At 42.8% G+C, this 17,003-nt stretch overlaps 2 protein-coding genes and 1 long non-coding RNA gene across 12 annotated transcripts; 2 read left to right on the top strand and 1 right to left on the bottom strand.

Annotated features, from left to right (window-relative positions):
- The first annotated feature begins 807 nt into the window (after nucleotides 1-807).
- LOC118391861 (uncharacterized) lies at nucleotides 808-10,146 on the top strand. 7 transcript variants are annotated; one of them, XM_035783330.2, is made up of 6 exons: nucleotides 808-1,030; nucleotides 2,222-2,283; nucleotides 2,683-3,042; nucleotides 3,171-3,284; nucleotides 5,780-5,913; nucleotides 8,507-10,146. In XM_035783330.2, exons 2-6 carry the CDS (start codon nucleotides 2,226-2,228, stop codon nucleotides 8,567-8,569), a joined length of 729 nt encoding a protein of 242 aa, XP_035639223.1. In that variant the 5' UTR covers nucleotides 808-1,030; nucleotides 2,222-2,225; the 3' UTR covers nucleotides 8,570-10,146. The 7 variants fall into 7 exon arrangements, with proteins under 7 accessions (XP_035639223.1, XP_035639220.1, XP_035639221.1 ...); XM_035783327.2 differs by having other exon boundaries at nucleotides 809-1,030; nucleotides 2,093-2,283; XM_035783328.2 differs by having other exon boundaries at nucleotides 809-1,030; nucleotides 2,163-2,283.
- Nucleotides 3,304-5,766, bottom strand: LOC127906702 (uncharacterized). 4 transcript variants are annotated; one of them, XR_008062465.1, is made up of 4 exons: nucleotides 5,030-5,766; nucleotides 4,708-4,983; nucleotides 4,386-4,661; nucleotides 3,304-4,332 (listed from the first exon to the last, which is right to left on the bottom strand). It is a non-coding gene; the product is annotated as an uncharacterized LOC127906702 (long non-coding RNA). The 4 variants fall into 4 exon arrangements; XR_008062464.1 differs by having other exon boundaries at nucleotides 3,304-4,102; nucleotides 4,149-4,332; nucleotides 4,386-4,983; XR_008062466.1 differs by having other exon boundaries at nucleotides 3,304-4,286; nucleotides 4,386-4,983.
- Nucleotides 10,147-12,171: 2,025 nt separating the features above from the next.
- On the top strand, nucleotides 12,172-13,040 carry LOC118391862 (protein S100-P-like). The gene is made up of 2 exons (XM_035783335.2): nucleotides 12,172-12,458; nucleotides 12,682-13,040. The coding sequence occupies exons 1-2, from the start codon at nucleotides 12,321-12,323 to the stop codon at nucleotides 12,820-12,822; spliced, it is 279 nt and encodes a 92-aa protein (XP_035639228.1). The 5' UTR covers nucleotides 12,172-12,320; the 3' UTR covers nucleotides 12,823-13,040.
- The last annotated feature ends 3,963 nt before the right edge of the window (nucleotides 13,041-17,003 follow it).

The following is a 17,003-nucleotide window of genomic DNA, read 5'->3' on the forward strand; positions in this document are numbered from 1 at the left end:
ATTATACTTCAGTATTCCATAGTAACATCTGACAAACAATATCTAAAGACACTGAGGCAGCAGACTTTATGGAAATTAATATTTGTGTCATTCTCAAAACTTTTGGCCACGACTGGAGGTGAAGCATCTGAAGGTTGACGTGAGGGATACCCTGGATACACTCTGGGCCCTAGTTATGATTCCTGTAATACCTGCTCAAATTGGACCATCTCAAACCTCACTAGAAGTGACTCAGGTACTTACATCTGTAAAGTTTCTTTAGAGATCCCATATCTGATTGAATCCGTGGGGGATGGGACACAGATAACAGTTACTGCCAGAGAGCATAAAAGCCAAGGTGAATAGTCTGATTTGGTCTATATCTTTGTCAAGCATAATGTGTACGTACCACTGATGTACAGTAGTTCTGGATTGCTAAAGCGTAAGGTTTTGACTTATAAACTATTACACATTCACCTTACAACAATATACAGTTCTTAATTCTCCTGAATACCAATATTCCATGTATAGTCTGTCAGGATTTGTATAATAACTTGTGTTTATTCACACCATGAATGTGCTTCCAGTGGTTATTGAGGCCTCGGAGGATATAGCAGTCTCCCTGGCCATAGAGAGGCTTTTATTCTCTATTTTGGTTCGGCCAGGGTGTGACTAGGGTGGGCATTCTAGTTTCTTTATTTCTATGTTTTCTATTTCTTTGTTTTTGGCCGAGTGTGGTTCCCAATCAGAGGCATCTGTCTATCGTTGTCTCTGATTGGGAATCATACTCAGGTAGCCTTTTTTCCCACCTGTGTTTTGTGGGTAGTTGTTTTCTGTATAGTTGATTTGCTTTACAGAACTGTTTTTTTTCTCTTTGTTATTTTTGTTAGAGTGTTTTGAGTAATAAAGAATCATGAACACTTACAACGCTGCGTTTTGGTCCAGGCCATCCGACGAGAGACGTAACAAGTCTCCTACACCTTGAGATGTCTCCCAGTCATACTGGTGACCATATTCTGTTACTATAGCTACCAGTGGAAGAAAAGTCCATGTAAGTCTGTCAATAATTGTAATTCATAATGTTAGGATCCACAAAAGTATTATGTACTGAACAACAATATAAACGCAACATGCACCAATTTCAACAATATTAATGATTTTACTGAGTTCCAGTTCATATTAGGAACTCGGTTAATTGAAATACATTAATTGGGTCTCCCGAGTGACACAGACGTCTAAGGCACTGCATCTCGGTGCTGGAGGCGTCACTGCAGACCCTGGTTCAATTCCAGGCTGTATCACAACCGGCCGTGATTGGGAGTCCCATAGGGCGGCGCACCATTGGCCCAGCGTCGTTAGGGTTTGGCCATTATTGTAAATAAGAATTTATTCTTAACTGACTTGCCTTGTTAAATAAAGATTAAATAAAATTAGGCCGTAATCTATGAATTTCACATGACTGGGCAGGGGCACAGTCAGAATTACTTTTTCCCCACAAAAGGGCTTAGTTCCAGATAGAAATACTCCTCAGTTTCATCAGCTGTCCGGGTGGCTGATCTCAGACAATCCTGCATGTGAAGAAGCTGGATGTGGAGGTCCTGGTTGGCGTGGTAACATGTGGTCTGCAGTTATGAGGCCGGTTGAACGTACTGCCAAATTCTATAAAACAACGTAGGACGTGGCTTGTGGTAGAGAAATTAACACTACATTCTCTGGCAACAGCTCTGGTGGACATTCCTGCAGTCACCATGTCAATTCCACGCAGAAATGTTTGCTTTATATTTAGTCTTTGCTAAATTTTCACATCAGATGTTGTTGGAAGGAAGATAGACTTGTGAGTGACACAACAATGGAAATTTCACAATCTTCACATTTAGTTGTCTGCTTTCCCCATAATTTTGCCAATGACGAAACTTTTGACTAGATCTTTAATCAACAAATACAGCTGGTTCAGAACTGCAGATACTTGAAATCAACTGGTATAGAGCAGACAGCAGGACCAAAAGAAGATTACATTACTGGGTCATAGGCTCAGCATAAAGAATGAACACATTACGCACATAAAGAAGAGAGAGAAAGATGGAGAGAAGCGACTCTGTGGTTAACATTTCAGTGCGTCATCAGAGGAAGTCCACAGCGAGTGTGTGTCAGTTGTGATTCTCATGCCCTGGGTGTGAGTGTAGAGGGGGAGGCCACAGCACCTGAAGGCTGAGTGACTGGCCTCATTCTGATATCCATCCAGAAAGATGAAGCATCTGTTGGTCTGGCTGCTCCTCTCCTCCCTCTGTTCCCTCTCTTCTTGGGGTAGGTTACAATTTATTTGGACCATCATTATCTTAGATTAAACCAACACCATCTTGGCTCATCGGGCAAAGACATCACAATGTTTTTAATGGAACGGTAATTTATATTCTACTGGTCTGGACATTACCTTGTAGTTTCTCTTAACTTGTTTTCATTCATTTCACTGTAGTCAATGCATTTATTTTGGTGTCATTAACATCAACAGCAATGCTTGTAGAATTAATAAAACTATGTTTTTATACCCCATTTCATACCATGTTTTATATGGTAATAATTATTCAGATTTGGCAATGGCACCACCCTAATTTGAATACATTACATCAGCTTCATGCATATCATACTATTTAGCCTTGTCATTTGATGTTTCACTAATATGTTGTTTTCTCTGTCTCTCCACAGAGATAAGAGGCATGTTGGTGGTGATCCAGTCTCCTCATAATGTAACAGTAACAGAGGGGGACACTGTTCAGATCCAGTGCTGCTGGAATCAAAATGTGTCAAGAGGGACAGTTAATTGGCATAAAGAAGGACACCCCGATATAAAATATAAGAGTGTCCTGGTCAACAACAGTCAGTGTCATGACATGGCATCTCAGCAGACTGTAGCCTGTAACTGCTCAAATTGGACCATCTCAAACGCCACTAGAAATGACTCGGGTACTTACATCTGTAAAGTTTCTTTAGAGATCCCATCTCTGATTGAATCCGCGGGGAACGGGACACGGATAACAGTTACGTCCCAAAACACAACAAACAATGGCGAGTATTGATTAGAGACAGTTAACATTTCTTTGGGGAAAGTTATACATTAAGAACAAGTTAAACTGGTTATAGATCCAATCTTATTGCTATAGTTTGCTAATAACTCCACTCTTTCTGCACAGCAGATTCCTCAGAAAAAAAACTGCTCCAGCAGCTGCCTATCATGATTCCACTTGCTGTCCTGCCACTGTTCCTCCTCCCTCTCATCTGCCTGTACAGGGCATGGAAAAGACACCAAGGTCAGAGGGCATTGTGATATTATGTTTATTTTACATCTTTACATCAGTGTTTGACTGGAGCTGAGTACCGACACCTCACATGGTCTACTGTTTGAGCTCCTATTCCTCTAGTAGAATATTATTAAGGTTTTGTGGAGCTACTGCATCAATATATCTAATAGTGCCAACACCTCACATGGTCTACTGTTTGAGCTCCTATTCCTCTAGTAGAATATTATTAAGGTTTTGTGGAGCTACTGCATCAATATATCTAATAGTGCCAACACCTCACATGGTCTACTGCTTGAGCTCCTATTCCTCTTATTAAGGTTTTGTGGAGCTACTGCATCTAAATATAAAACAGTACTGGCCCCCAACATGAGAAACGGCACCTGTTTCAGTCCAAGTCAAACACTGCTATAGGATACTACACTCGTGTGCTTATAAAAGAGTTGGTAGCTTTTGTCAAACAACGTTTACATTCATAGAGGAGATCAGAACCTTACAATCCGACAATGTACAATTTTTCATTTTTCATGTCTTTCAAGTCGTTTCAGCCTAACCTTGCAACAGTCCCTAGTCTTGTCTTTCAAGTCGTTTCAGCCTAACCTTGCAACAGTCCCTAGTCTTGTCTTTCAAGTCGTTTCAGCCTAACCTTGCAACAGTCCCTAGTCTTGTCTTTCAAGTCGTTTCAGCCTAACCTTGCAACAGTCCCTAGTCTTGTCTTTCAAGTCGTTTCAGCCTAACCTTGCAACAGTCCCTAGTCTTGTCTTTCAAGTCGTTTCAGCCTAACCTTGCAACAGTCCCTAGTCTTGTCTTTCAAGTCGTTTCAGCCTAACCTTGCAACAGTCCCTAGTCTTGTCTTTCAAGCCGTTTCAGCCTAACCTTGCAACAGTCCCTAGTCTTGTCTTTCAAGTCGTTTCAGCCTAACCTTGCAACAGTCCCTAGTCTTGTCTTTCAAGTCGTTTCAGCCTAACCTTGCAACAGTCCCTAGTCTTGTCTTTCAAGTCGTTTCAGCCTAACCTTGCAACAGTCCCTAGTCTTGTCTTTCAAGTCGTTTCAGCCTAACCTTGCAACAGTCCCTAGTCTTGTCTTTCAGTCTTCAAGCCGTTTCAGCCTAACCTTGCAACAGTCCCTAGTCTTGTCTTTCAAGTCGTTTCAGCCTAACCTTGCAACAGTCCCTAGTCTTGTCTTTCAAGTCGTTTCAGCCTAACCTTGCAACAGTCCCTAGTCTTGTCTTTCAAGTCGTTTCAGCCTAACCTTGCAACAGTCCCTAGTCTTGTCTTTCAAGTCGTTTCAGCCTAACCTTGCAACAGTCCCTAGTCTTGTCTTTCAAGTCGTTTCAGCCTAACCTTGCAACAGTCCCTAGTCTTGTCTTTCAAGTCGTTTCAGCCTAACCTTGCAACAGTCCCTAGTCTTGTCTTTCAAGCCGTTTCAGCCTAACCTTGCAACAGTCCCTAGTCTTGTCTTTCAAGTCGTTTCAGCCTAACCTTGCAACAGTCCCTAGTCTTGTCTTTCAAGTCGTTTCAGCCTAACCTTGCAACAGTCCCTAGTCTTGTCTTTCAAGTCGTTTCAGCCTAACCTTGCAACAGTCCCTAGTCTTGTCTTTCAAGTCGTTTCAGCCTAACCTTGCAACAGTCCCTAGTCTTGTCTTTCAAGTCGTTTCAGCCTAACCTTGCAACAGTCCCTAGTCTTGTCTTTCAAGTCGTTTCAGCCTAACCTTGCAACAGTCCCTAGTCTTGTTTTTCAAGTCGTTTCAGCCTAACCTTGCAACAGTCCCTAGTCTTGTCTTTCAAGTCGTTTCAGCCTAACCTTGCAACAGTCCCTAGTCTTGTCTTTCAAGGCCATTTCGCAACTGATCAGAGGTATAGTATATATTCAATGCTTCAAACACCTTGTGACAGTGAGTTGACGCATCCTGTTATTTGGTTGTTTTTCTGTGTACGCCCTTGATATCTACAAACACGTGAAAAAGTATAAACCCTTTCTGATTTTCTAAATTTTTGCATATTTTTAATAGTGCATGTTATCAGATCTTCAACCAAAACCTAAAATTAGATAAAGGTAACCTAAGTTTACAAAAAAAAATCAATTTTACAACATCCAATTCCCCTGTGTGAAAAAGTAGTTGCCCCTTTATACTCAATAACTGGTTGTTCTGCATTGAAGCGTGGGCCAAAAAGCCTCCACAGAGACGTGAGCGACTGATCAACCACTACAGGAAGAGTTTGGTTGGAGTCATTACAACTGAAGATGGTACAAGCTGTTTTTGTGTGTGAGGGGGCAATTACTTTTTCACACCAAGGCATTGGGTGTTGCACAACTTTGTGTTAATGGAATACATGAAATAAGCATGTGATGCTGTTTTATTTGTTCACTCAGGTTCCCTTCATCTAATGTTCTGTTTTCTTTGAAGATCAGATAACATTCAGCATCAAAAATATGTAAAAGTTGAGAAAATTAGAAAAAGAGGCAAATATTTTGTTCACAACACTGTATGTGTATGGGGTATACAGGTGGTGCCCCAGACAGAACAGTCAGGGTGATCCACGAGGCTCCCAACCATGAGGACGAGGAGTTGAAGATGGAGGAGCTGGAAGAGGCGGCCAACCAGAGCTCTTCCTCCTCCTCCAGAGGATCCACCCAATGGGTGAGTCTCATAATAAGTACACATCATACCACCTACCGCCACGATACACCGTCCAACACCCTACTGACAGGCTAATCACATCATACCACCTACCGCCACGATACACCGCCCCACACCCTACTGACAGGCTAATCACCTACCGCCACGATACACCATCCCACACCCTACTGACAGGCTAATCACATCATACCACCTACCGCCACGATACACCGTCCAACACCCTACTGACAGGCTAATCACATCATACCACCTACCGCCACGATACACCGCCCCACACCCTACTGACAGGCTAATCACATCATACCACCTACCGCCACGATACACCGTCCAACACCCTACTGACAGGCTAATCACATCATACCACCTACCGCCACGATACACCGTCCAACACCCTACTGACAGGCTAATCACATCATACCACCTACCGCCACGATACACCGCCCCACACCCTACTGACAGGCTAATCACATCATACCACCTACCGCCACGATACACCATCCCACACCCTACTGACAGGCTAATCACATCATACCACCTACCGCCACGATACACCGCCCCACACCCTACTGACAGGCTAATCACATCATACCACCTACCGCCACGATACACCGTCCCACACCCTACTGACAGGCTAATCACATCATACCACCTACCGCCACGATACACCGCCCCACACCCTACTGACAGGCTAATCACATCATACCACCTACCGCCACGATACACCGCCCCACACCCTACTGACAGGCTAATCACATCATACCACCTACCGCCACGATACACCGCCCCACAACCTACTGACAGGCTAATCACATCATACCACCTACCGCCACGATACACCATCCCACACCCTACTGACAGGCTAATCACATCATACCACCTACCGCCACGATACACCGCCCCACACCCTACTGACAGGCTAATCACATCATACCACCTACCGCCACGATACACCATCCCACATCCTACTGACAGGCTAATCACATCATACCACCTACCGCCACGATACACCGCCCCACACCCTACTGACAGGCTAATCACATCATACCACCTACCGCCACGATACACCGCCCCACACCCTACTGACAGGCTAATCACATCATACCACCTACCGCCACGATACACCGTCCAACACCCTACTGACAGGCTAATCACATCATACCACCTACCGCCACGATACACCGCCCCACACCCTACTGACAGGCTAATCACATCATACCACCTACCGCCACGATACACCGCCCCACACCCTACTGACAGGCTAATCACATCATACCACCTACCGCCACGATACACCATCCCACACCCTACTGACAGGCTAATCACATCATACCACCTACCGCCACGATACACCGCCCCACAACCTACTGACAGGCTAATCACATCATACCACCTACCGCCACGATACACCGCCCCACACCCTACTGACAGGCTAATCACATCATACCACCTACCGCCACGATACACCATCCCACACCCTACTGACAGGCTAATCACATCATACCACCTACCGCCACGATACACCGCCCCACACCCTACTGACAGGCTAATCACATCATACCACCTACCGCCACGATACACCGCCCCACAACCTACTGACAGGCTAATCACATCATACCACCTACCGCCACGATGCACCATCCCACACCCTACTGACAGGCTAATCACATCATACCACCTACCGCCACGATACACCGCCCCACACCCTACTGACAGGCTAATCACATCATACCACCTACCGCCACGATACACCATCCCACACCCTACTGACAGGCTAATCACATCATACCACCTACCGCCACGATACACCGCCCCACACCCTACTGACAGGCTAATCACATCATACCACCTACCGCCACGATACACCATCCCACACCCTACTGACAGGCTAATCACATCATACCACCTACCGCCACGATACACCGCCCCACACCCTACTGACAGGCTAATCACATCATACCACCTACCGCCACGATACACCGCCCCACACCCTACTGACAGGCTAATCACATCATACCACCTACCGCCACGATACACCGCCCCACACCCTACTGACAGGCTAATCACATCATACCACCTACCGCCACGATACACCGCCCCACACCCTACTGACAGGCTAATCACATCATACCACCTACCGCCACGATACACCGTCCAACACCCTACTGACAGGCTAATCACATCATACCACCTACCGCCACGATACACCGTCCAACACCCTACTGACAGGCTAATCACATCATACCACCTACCGCCACGATACACCGCCCCACACCCTACTGACAGGCTAATCACATCATACCACCTACCGCCACGATACACCATCCCACACCATACTGACAGGCTAATCACATCATACCACGTACCGCCACGATACACCGCCCCACACCCTACTGACAGGCTAATCACATCATACCACCTACCGCCACGATACACCGCCCCACAACCTACTGACAGGCTAATATTCCTATCCTGATTTAGTGGAGTAAGTTCTATAGGCATGGTGATCTCACTTAAGATATCAAAACGTTTCTGAAGTCTGTGTTATTCTATATGCATTGCTGACTTTTCCTCTCTCTTTCTCTCTTTCTCTCAGTGTCAAGTCCAGGTGTATGAATCACTTGATTACTTGGCTTTACCAACCCACGACAAAGGTTAAGGACCGGCTGTGAATGTATGTTTCTATTGCGTTTCATGTGTCAGTCATTTCTGTAGGTATTTTACAGTATGTATGTACAGTGTATTTTTAATGTGTGTTTTTTATTTTTATTTGATTGCAGTAGGTAATTACTGCTATTGTTTCTTCTTTAAACCATTTTTACTGTGTGGAATGTACTTTATTCTCCAGTGAGGAAGTGAAAGGGAAACTCGTGTAAATTTAGGTTGTGCAATGAGGTACTTTTACAAAGATCTGTGAATAGTTACTCTTTATTTAACTCTGGTTTGTATCTTAGACCTATGCAAAAGCCAGTGTTCACATGAAAAGTGTGTGTGTGAATGTGTCCATGTGCCTGACAAGAGACAATAATAATGACTGCAAATGGAAAATACAGTAGAATTGAAAAATGGCCAACGATTGAGCATCAGACAAAAATCATCCAGTCCAGGGATGCAGCCTTAAGATTCTCAGTTTAACTGGTGTTATATTACCAAGGGAAATGATGGTATCTGGGGGCTTTCTCATAGGCTCTCTCTCTCGTATGCTCTCTCTCATAGGTCAGTGACAGGAAGTGGAAACAGAGCAGACGGTGGTGACAGTATATGCTTTTTTCTCAGGTAGTAACCATGGCCCCTCGTCTGCTGTCGACTACAGGATGAACAGAATTGAGAAACAGAACAGTTTTACAATAGATGTGATTGCCTTACAAATTGACACACACTCAGACACATTGTGAAATTGTTTGAGTAACAGGTCATGTACATTTCAGCTATTTAGAGCTGTTTAGCTGACACTCTTATCAGTTGCTCACAGCTAACAAATGATATGCTCACAATAGTTGTCAACGCTTAACACATTATATATATTAATGTATTATCCTACAACTTGCCCCAATGAGTCACTAGGTCCTGCAGTTACAAAGTAAGCAGACACACACCTACTCACATCTTATAAAAACAAACACCAGTTTGTAACCATGGCTGCACTTCTACCAAGACAGAATTGTTAGGCACAGTAACACATTCTCACTGCTAATGCCGTATGGCAAGATCCTTGTTTTCCTATTTACACGTTTACTTGTTATCATCAGAGATTCATCTGATATGAAGTTGTGTTTTGATATTGAACAAACGTGTTTGATTCAGTGGATTGATTACTGTAAAAGATGTAGAAGACTGGAAATGTTTGGATTTTGCGATGCACGCAGACACACAGGTTGTCTTTTGAAGAAAGCGTCACGATATAGGGATCATAAATGTTTACTAGAAAAGAGAGCAGCATTTCCAGGAAACAGTGCTACAGATGTGACCAGATTCACACACAGAACAGAGATACACAAAGATTTTCAGAACTTAACCAAGATAGACCACAGCTTGTCGTTTCAAATGGGAACAAATGAGTCAGAGTGTGCAGAACAAAGAAGGAGGTGGGCAGAGCCAAGCACATATCCTATTGGCGCGTTCTAGTATTATCTGCATATTTCCGTTACGGAACGCCTACTCTGTGAAGTGTGCAATAACTCAATTCGCCTTTGCATTTTTCTTTTACTTTGAAAAGAGTAAAGTCTATAAAACGTTGTCCACTTTGTTCTTTAACAGATTCTAGTTTTGGGAACAGAAAACTGTATAAAAATCAACAGTTTAATCGATGAGAAAATGTGCAGAATGTCGGCCAAAAATCCACCTCATTCCATCTTTTCCCACTGCCCGCCCGGTGGGCTTCCTCTCACGACCATATTTGGTAGTGAGTGGAAACACCAACCGGGTGTGTCACATTTATACATCCAGTGAAATATCTGTCTCATTGTTCTGTCTGTGGGGATACCCTCTTCTAGCCTGGCTCCAGATATGTTGGCTAAACAGCACAAACAGAACTGGGACCCGCTAACACTACATCTAAGACTAGGGAAACTACGCTAAACAAAAATATAAACACAACATGCAACACTTTTAAAGATTTTACTGAGTTACAATTCATATAAGAAAATCAGTCAATTGATATTAATTAAATAGGCCCTAATCTATGGATTTCACATGACTGGGAATATAGATATACATCTGTTGGTCACAGATACTTTTAAAAACAAGGTAGGGGTGTGGAACAGTAAACCAGTCAGTATCTGGTGTGACCACCATTTGCCTCATGCAGTGTGACACATCTCCTTCACATAGAGTTGATCAGGCTGTTGACTGTGGCCTGTGGAATGTTGTTCCACTTCTCTTCAATGGCTGTGCAAAGTTGCTGGATATTGGCAGAAACTGGAACACGCTGTCGTACATGTCAATACAGAGCATCCCAAACATGCTCAATGGGTGACATGTCTGGTGAGTATGCATGCCATGGAAGAACTGGGACATTTTCAGCTTCCAGAAATTGTGTACAGATCCTTGTGACATGGGGCCATGCATTATCATCCTGAAACATGAGGTAATGGCTGCGGATGAATGACACGACAATGGGCCTCAGGATCTCGACACGGTATCTCTGTGCATTCAAATTGCCATCGATAAAATTGCCATCGATAAAATGCAATTAATTGAAAAATGCCTGCCCATACCATAGCCCCACTACCACCATGGGGCACTCTGTTCACAACATTGACATTAATAAACCGCTCGTCGTCCACACGATGCCATACACGTGGTCTGCGGTTGTGAGGTCGGTTGGACGTACTGCCAAATTCTCTAAAACGACATTGGAGGCGGCTTATGGTAGAGAAATTAACATTCAATTCTCTGGCAACAGCTCTGGTGGACATTCCTGCAGTCAGCATGCCAATTGCACACTCCCTCAAAACATGAAACAACTGTTGCATTGTGTTGTGTGACAAAATGGAACATGTTAGAGTGGCCTTTCATTGTCCCCAGCACAAGGTGCACCTGTGTAATGAGCATGCTGTTTAATCAGCTTCTTGATATGCTACACCTGTCAGGTGGATGGATTATCTTGGCAAAGGAGAAATTCTCACTAACAAGGATGTAAACATATTTGTGCACAAAATTTGAGGGAAATAATCTTTTTGTGCGTATGGATTTCTGGGATCTTCTGGGATCTTTTATTTCAGCTCATGAAACATGGGACCAACACTATACATGTTGCATTTATTTTTTTTGTTCAGTATATAATCTATATTCTCTCGTACACTGCAACAATAGTCCCGCATTTTGCCTGGTCTGGTCATGTGGTATTGATCAAAGAACATGATGTGATCTTATCTCACCTCTAGTTACAGAATATTCGTGCTCCTATACAGAAACACTCTAATCCGAGTGTAACCATTTAATGTAGCCAACCAAAACTCATCAGGCCTGTGTCCAAAAAGCCACTCAAAAGTAAGTTCTCTCTGAAGGAAAACAGGATCCAAACACAAGGATCCAAACACCTCCCTAAAGAACACTTGAACTATTCTTGAATCAAATCCAATTTTGACAAAGTGGCACGACAGCATTCTATGGAGCCAGACATTGAGGTAAAGTTTGCAATAGGCGTTTTGATGTTAAGATAATGTTGACACAACAGTAAACTCCCCCAAATCAAACACTATCGGTCACTGCCACCTCCCAAAAGCACTGAGCCAACAGTGGCTTTAGTAAGTTCCCCTGATTCAAACATCAGTCAACATTAATACATGAGCAGAATATAAAGCAGACTTCAATTCCACCCGGTCTGTACCTTCACCTCTCCTCCTGTCCGGTCGCCGAAGCCTTGCCTTGGAGTTGTTGTCCCAACTTTATCATCACCAGTAGCAGTCATGTCCCAACTGGAGACAGCGATGGCCATCCTCCTGAAGACCTTTGACAAGTACTCTGGAGCCGAAGGCAACAAGGGCACGCTGAGCAAGGCTGAGCTCAAAACCATGATGGAAAAGGAGCTGCCTTCTCTCCTGAAGGTACTGTACACTGCGCTGTCGGCCAACGCCACACTGCAGAAAAAATTTATTAGATTCAAAAACTCTTTATTGTCCCATCCAAAGGGCAAGCTGTTTTCAGATTTACTGATTCAACGTGAAGTCAATTCTAGTTTATACATCACGCTATTTGTGTGAATAACAGTCGTTGAGATGAATCCTGTTGTTTTGTGGGACCTCCTCGTTCTCCTCCGTCTCTCTGCAGGCTTCTAAGAACCCTGGGGACTGTGACAAGCTGATGAAGGCTTTGGACCATAATGGAGACTCCGAGGTGGACTTCAATGAGTTCGTAGTCCTGGTCGCTGCTCTCACCTGCGCCTGCCACGACCGCTGCCCCAAGAAATGAGCTCCTCATGTAGAATTGTGTGGTCGAGTCACGCCCTGCTGCAAGGTGCCTATCCGCCGGACCAGAGTTCCCCCCAATCTCCCTGTTTCTGTTTATAATCAGTTAATCATTTTCTTACTAAATGCATCTTTATCCATTTGTGTTGTCTTGTCTTCCAATTGTGGCTGTAAATGTAAATAAATCTCGTGCCTGTGAGGTGGGAGCATTATAAACAGTGACTATCGAGTAGGCCTGTATTTACTCACTTTTACAAAAATACATTTATTTTGTCCTTTCAGTCTTTTTTATTTTGTGCACCACTTAAAGAACAAGTCGACATATAAACTCAGACACTTTACACACGGTCGGCTGTTAAGTAGGGAAAACTACAAAGAAAAGGCAGGAGTTTTGGCATACAGGCCGCGGGTGACCACCGGTGAATGGCAGGCAGCAAAGGTCATTTTGGCCTCTGGTGCAACAGGTATGTTTAAAACTGAATTAAATTACTGCCACTCTGCTCACCCCATGAGACGAGAGACATTATAGAGACCAATACTTCTGCAGAACGACAAATCTTTCACATGAATTGAACGTGCAGCCAGAGGTTTCACACAGAATTGAACTTTTCAACCATATTAAAGAGAATAGAAGAACACAGGTGTTCAGTTGAAAACTAGCCGTTCAGATCCAATGCCTATTTTTAGCGTGTGTAGGTCTTAACATGCATGTTAAACCTCGAAACAAACCACGCAGGAAGTGAACTGTGCTGCCATCCTGTTAGAAGATAACAGATTATTTTATTACAATGGTTAAATTGGATTTTCATTGTGTTCAATGGTGTTATTTGCCCCCTAGTGGCGCTTTCTGGTACTTAGAAAGTCAACGCAAACGGAAGTTCAGAATTTGTTTTGCACGCATAGAAGCAGCTACAAACAACGCTACAGTGCAGGTCTTCCAATGTAGTTATTTCTTGTCACGCTTCAGCCTTGGAAAAATATTTGTTTGTAAATTCGATTCAAGCATTTAGCTAATGATGATAATCTTGTTATTGATAGAGTTTCTTACATATCAATGTTGGTTGCATTTACTCACAAATTGCAATGCCTTTTGTGTATGTCGTTAGCTGTATTACTTTGCTCATGCGTCATGCAAACGAATTGTAAAATATACAATACTGTAGTTTTGTTACTGTTTTTAGTGTAATATGCTTTGTTATTCTACATAGATGGTTATACATTATTAGAGTAATGAAAGGAGCAATTACCATATGGTTAACAATTAGCTATATGGTTTGGCATCATGCCAGATGCATGGTACCTTAGCGCGTGCTTTGTATTTATGCAACTTCAAATGTTTAATGTACAGCTACAGTATGTCGGTGTGAATTGAACACTAAAGTATATTCTTTTCTGTATTTTGCAGTTTCACAACATAAACGTTTCAATATATTCATTCAAGAAAAGTCACGCCTTGGGAGTTTTATTGAAGACTTAGTTGTTAGCTATCTGTCTAGTTTTGCATGGGAACGCAACTCAAGGGCAGAATATGAACTTTAATCCAACCACAATGGTATCTTATCTCCTACACAGCATGGGAACCAATATTACACCTCAGAGCGATTTCCTTGCACATTTCCTTTATAAATGTAAACGTGAAAAGCTGCATATATGTGATGTAACAAACGTGTACTTTACATTGTTGTACACTATTTTGTTGAAGCTGTAACTATAAATATAGACATTGAGGATACTGTATATACAAGACTGGCATGTCCTGTTTACATACCCCCTTATCGTAGACAATCAGTGATGTAAAGTACTTAAGTACTTAAAAAATACTTTAAAGTACGACATAAGTAATTTTTGTGGGGTTATCTGTACTTGACTATTTATATTTTTGACAACTTTTACTTTTACTTCACTCTACTTTCCTAATGAAAATAATGCACTTTTTACTCCATACAATTTCCCTGACACCCAAAAGTACTCGTTACATTTTGGCAGGAAAATGGTCCAATTCACACACTTCATCCCAACTGCCTCTGATCTGGTGGACTCACTAAACAGAGAACATCCCTGGTCATCCCTACTGCCTCTGATCTGGTGGACTCACTAAACAGAGAACATCCCTGGTCATCCCTACTGCCTCTGATCTGGCAGACTCACTAAACAGAGAACATCCCTGGTCATCCCTACTGCCTCTGATCTGGCAGACTCACTAAACAGAGAACATCCCTGGTCATCCCTACTGCCTCTGATCTGGCAGACTCACTAAACAGAGAACATCCCTGGTCATCCCTACTGCCTCTGATCTGGTGGACTCACTAAACAGAGAACATCCCTGGTCATCCCTACTGCCTCTGATCTGGCAGACTCACTAAACACACATGCTTCGTTGTAAATTCTGTCTGAGTGCTGGATTGTTGCCCCTGGCTATAGGTAAATTCTGTCTGAGTGCTGGAGTGTTGCCCCTGGCTATCCATCAGAAAAAGAATAATAATAATTGTGTCATCTGGTTTGCTTTGTATATGGAAGTTGAAATGATTCATACTTTAACTTTTACTTAAGCACATTTTAGCAATTCCATTTACTTTTGATAATTAAGTATATTTAAAACCAAATCGTTTTTTACTTTTACACAAGTATTATTTTACTGTGTGACTTTCACTTTTACTTGAGTCATTTTCTGTTATTAAGGTATCTTTACTTTTACTCAAGTATGACAATTGAGTACTTTTTCCACCACGGTAGACAATGGCTATAAGGCCCAATCCCAAATCTCCCCCTAACTCATTATGTACTTGTGGAGAACAGTTAGTATTGTTGGTGAATTTCCGTATTGATTGTCTTACCTATCTTACCTATTACCTATTGATCGTCATTGGCATACAGTTGTACAATGAATGCAAAAAGACCATGCAAGTGCTGCCCTCTTGTGGTACACTGCCGTCATGCTGTGCGTGCACAATGTAATAAAAAAATGAGAATATAATCGGCACATACCATGTGTCCTAAATCATGCTAGTATAATGCAAAGTAATTGTAATTGAGAATCAAATTCCCTTTTGCAAATAACACTGTACTAGATTCTTGTTTGAGTTGGAGAGATAAGCAAATTCCTTAAATTCCTCTAACTTCTCCGAGACTTACAGGGACCTTGAAGGGCTGTTTGGAAACATGCTGAGACTGTAATCAGATTGCAAAGTTGTTAAGCGCAACCTCACTCTCACATATCCTCTCTCTCTCTCTCTCTCTCTCTCTCTCTCTCTCTCTCTCTCTCTCTGTCTCAATTAAATTCAATTTAAGGTCTTTATTGGCATGGGAAACATATGTGAACATTGCCAAAGCAAGTGAAATAGATAAACAGAAGTGAAATAAACAACAAAAATTAACAGTTAACATTACACTTACAGAAGTTTCAAACGAATAAAGTCCTTTAAAATGTCAGAGTATGTCTATATACAGTGTAGTAACAATGTGCAAATAGATGAAGTACAAAAAGGAAAATAAATATGGTTGTATTTACAATGGTGTTTGTTCTTCACTGGTTGCCCTTTTCTCGTGGCAACAGGTCACAAATCTTGCTGCTGTGATGGCACACTGTGGTATTTCACCCAGTAGACATTGGAGTTTATCAAAATTGGATTTGTTTTTGAATTCTTTGTGGATCTGTGTAATCTGAGGGAAAACTGTGTTTCTAATATGGTCATACATTTGGCAGTAGGTTAGGTAGTTTGTGGGCAGTGTGCACATAGCCTGTCTTCTCTTGAGAGCCATGTCTGCCTATGGTGGCCTTTCTCAATAGCAATAGTTTGGGTCAGTCACAGTGGTCAGGTATGCTGCCACTGTGTAGTCTCTGTTTAGGGCCAAATAGCATTCTAGTTTGCTCTGTTATTTTGATTATTTCCAATGTGTCAAGTAATTATCTTTTTGTTTTCTCGTGATTTGGTTGGGTCTAATTATGTTGCTGTCCTGGGGCTCTGTGGGGTCTGTGTGTGAACAGAGCCCCGGGACCAGCTTGTTTAGGGGACTCTTCTCCTGGTTCATCTCTCTGTAGGTGAAGGCTTTATTAAAGGTTTGGGAATCACTTCCTTTTAGGTGGTTGTTGTAGTCTCTCTCTCTCTCTCTCTCTCTCTCTCTCAGGCATTAGGAGCTTATCTCTGGATTAGGGACCAGAGGGGAGGTGGTTTGGGAGTCAGGAGA

This window comes from Oncorhynchus keta, chromosome 13 (genome assembly GCF_023373465.1).
Source record: "Oncorhynchus keta strain PuntledgeMale-10-30-2019 chromosome 13, Oket_V2, whole genome shotgun sequence".
NCBI lineage: Eukaryota > Metazoa > Chordata > Actinopteri > Salmoniformes > Salmonidae > Oncorhynchus > Oncorhynchus keta.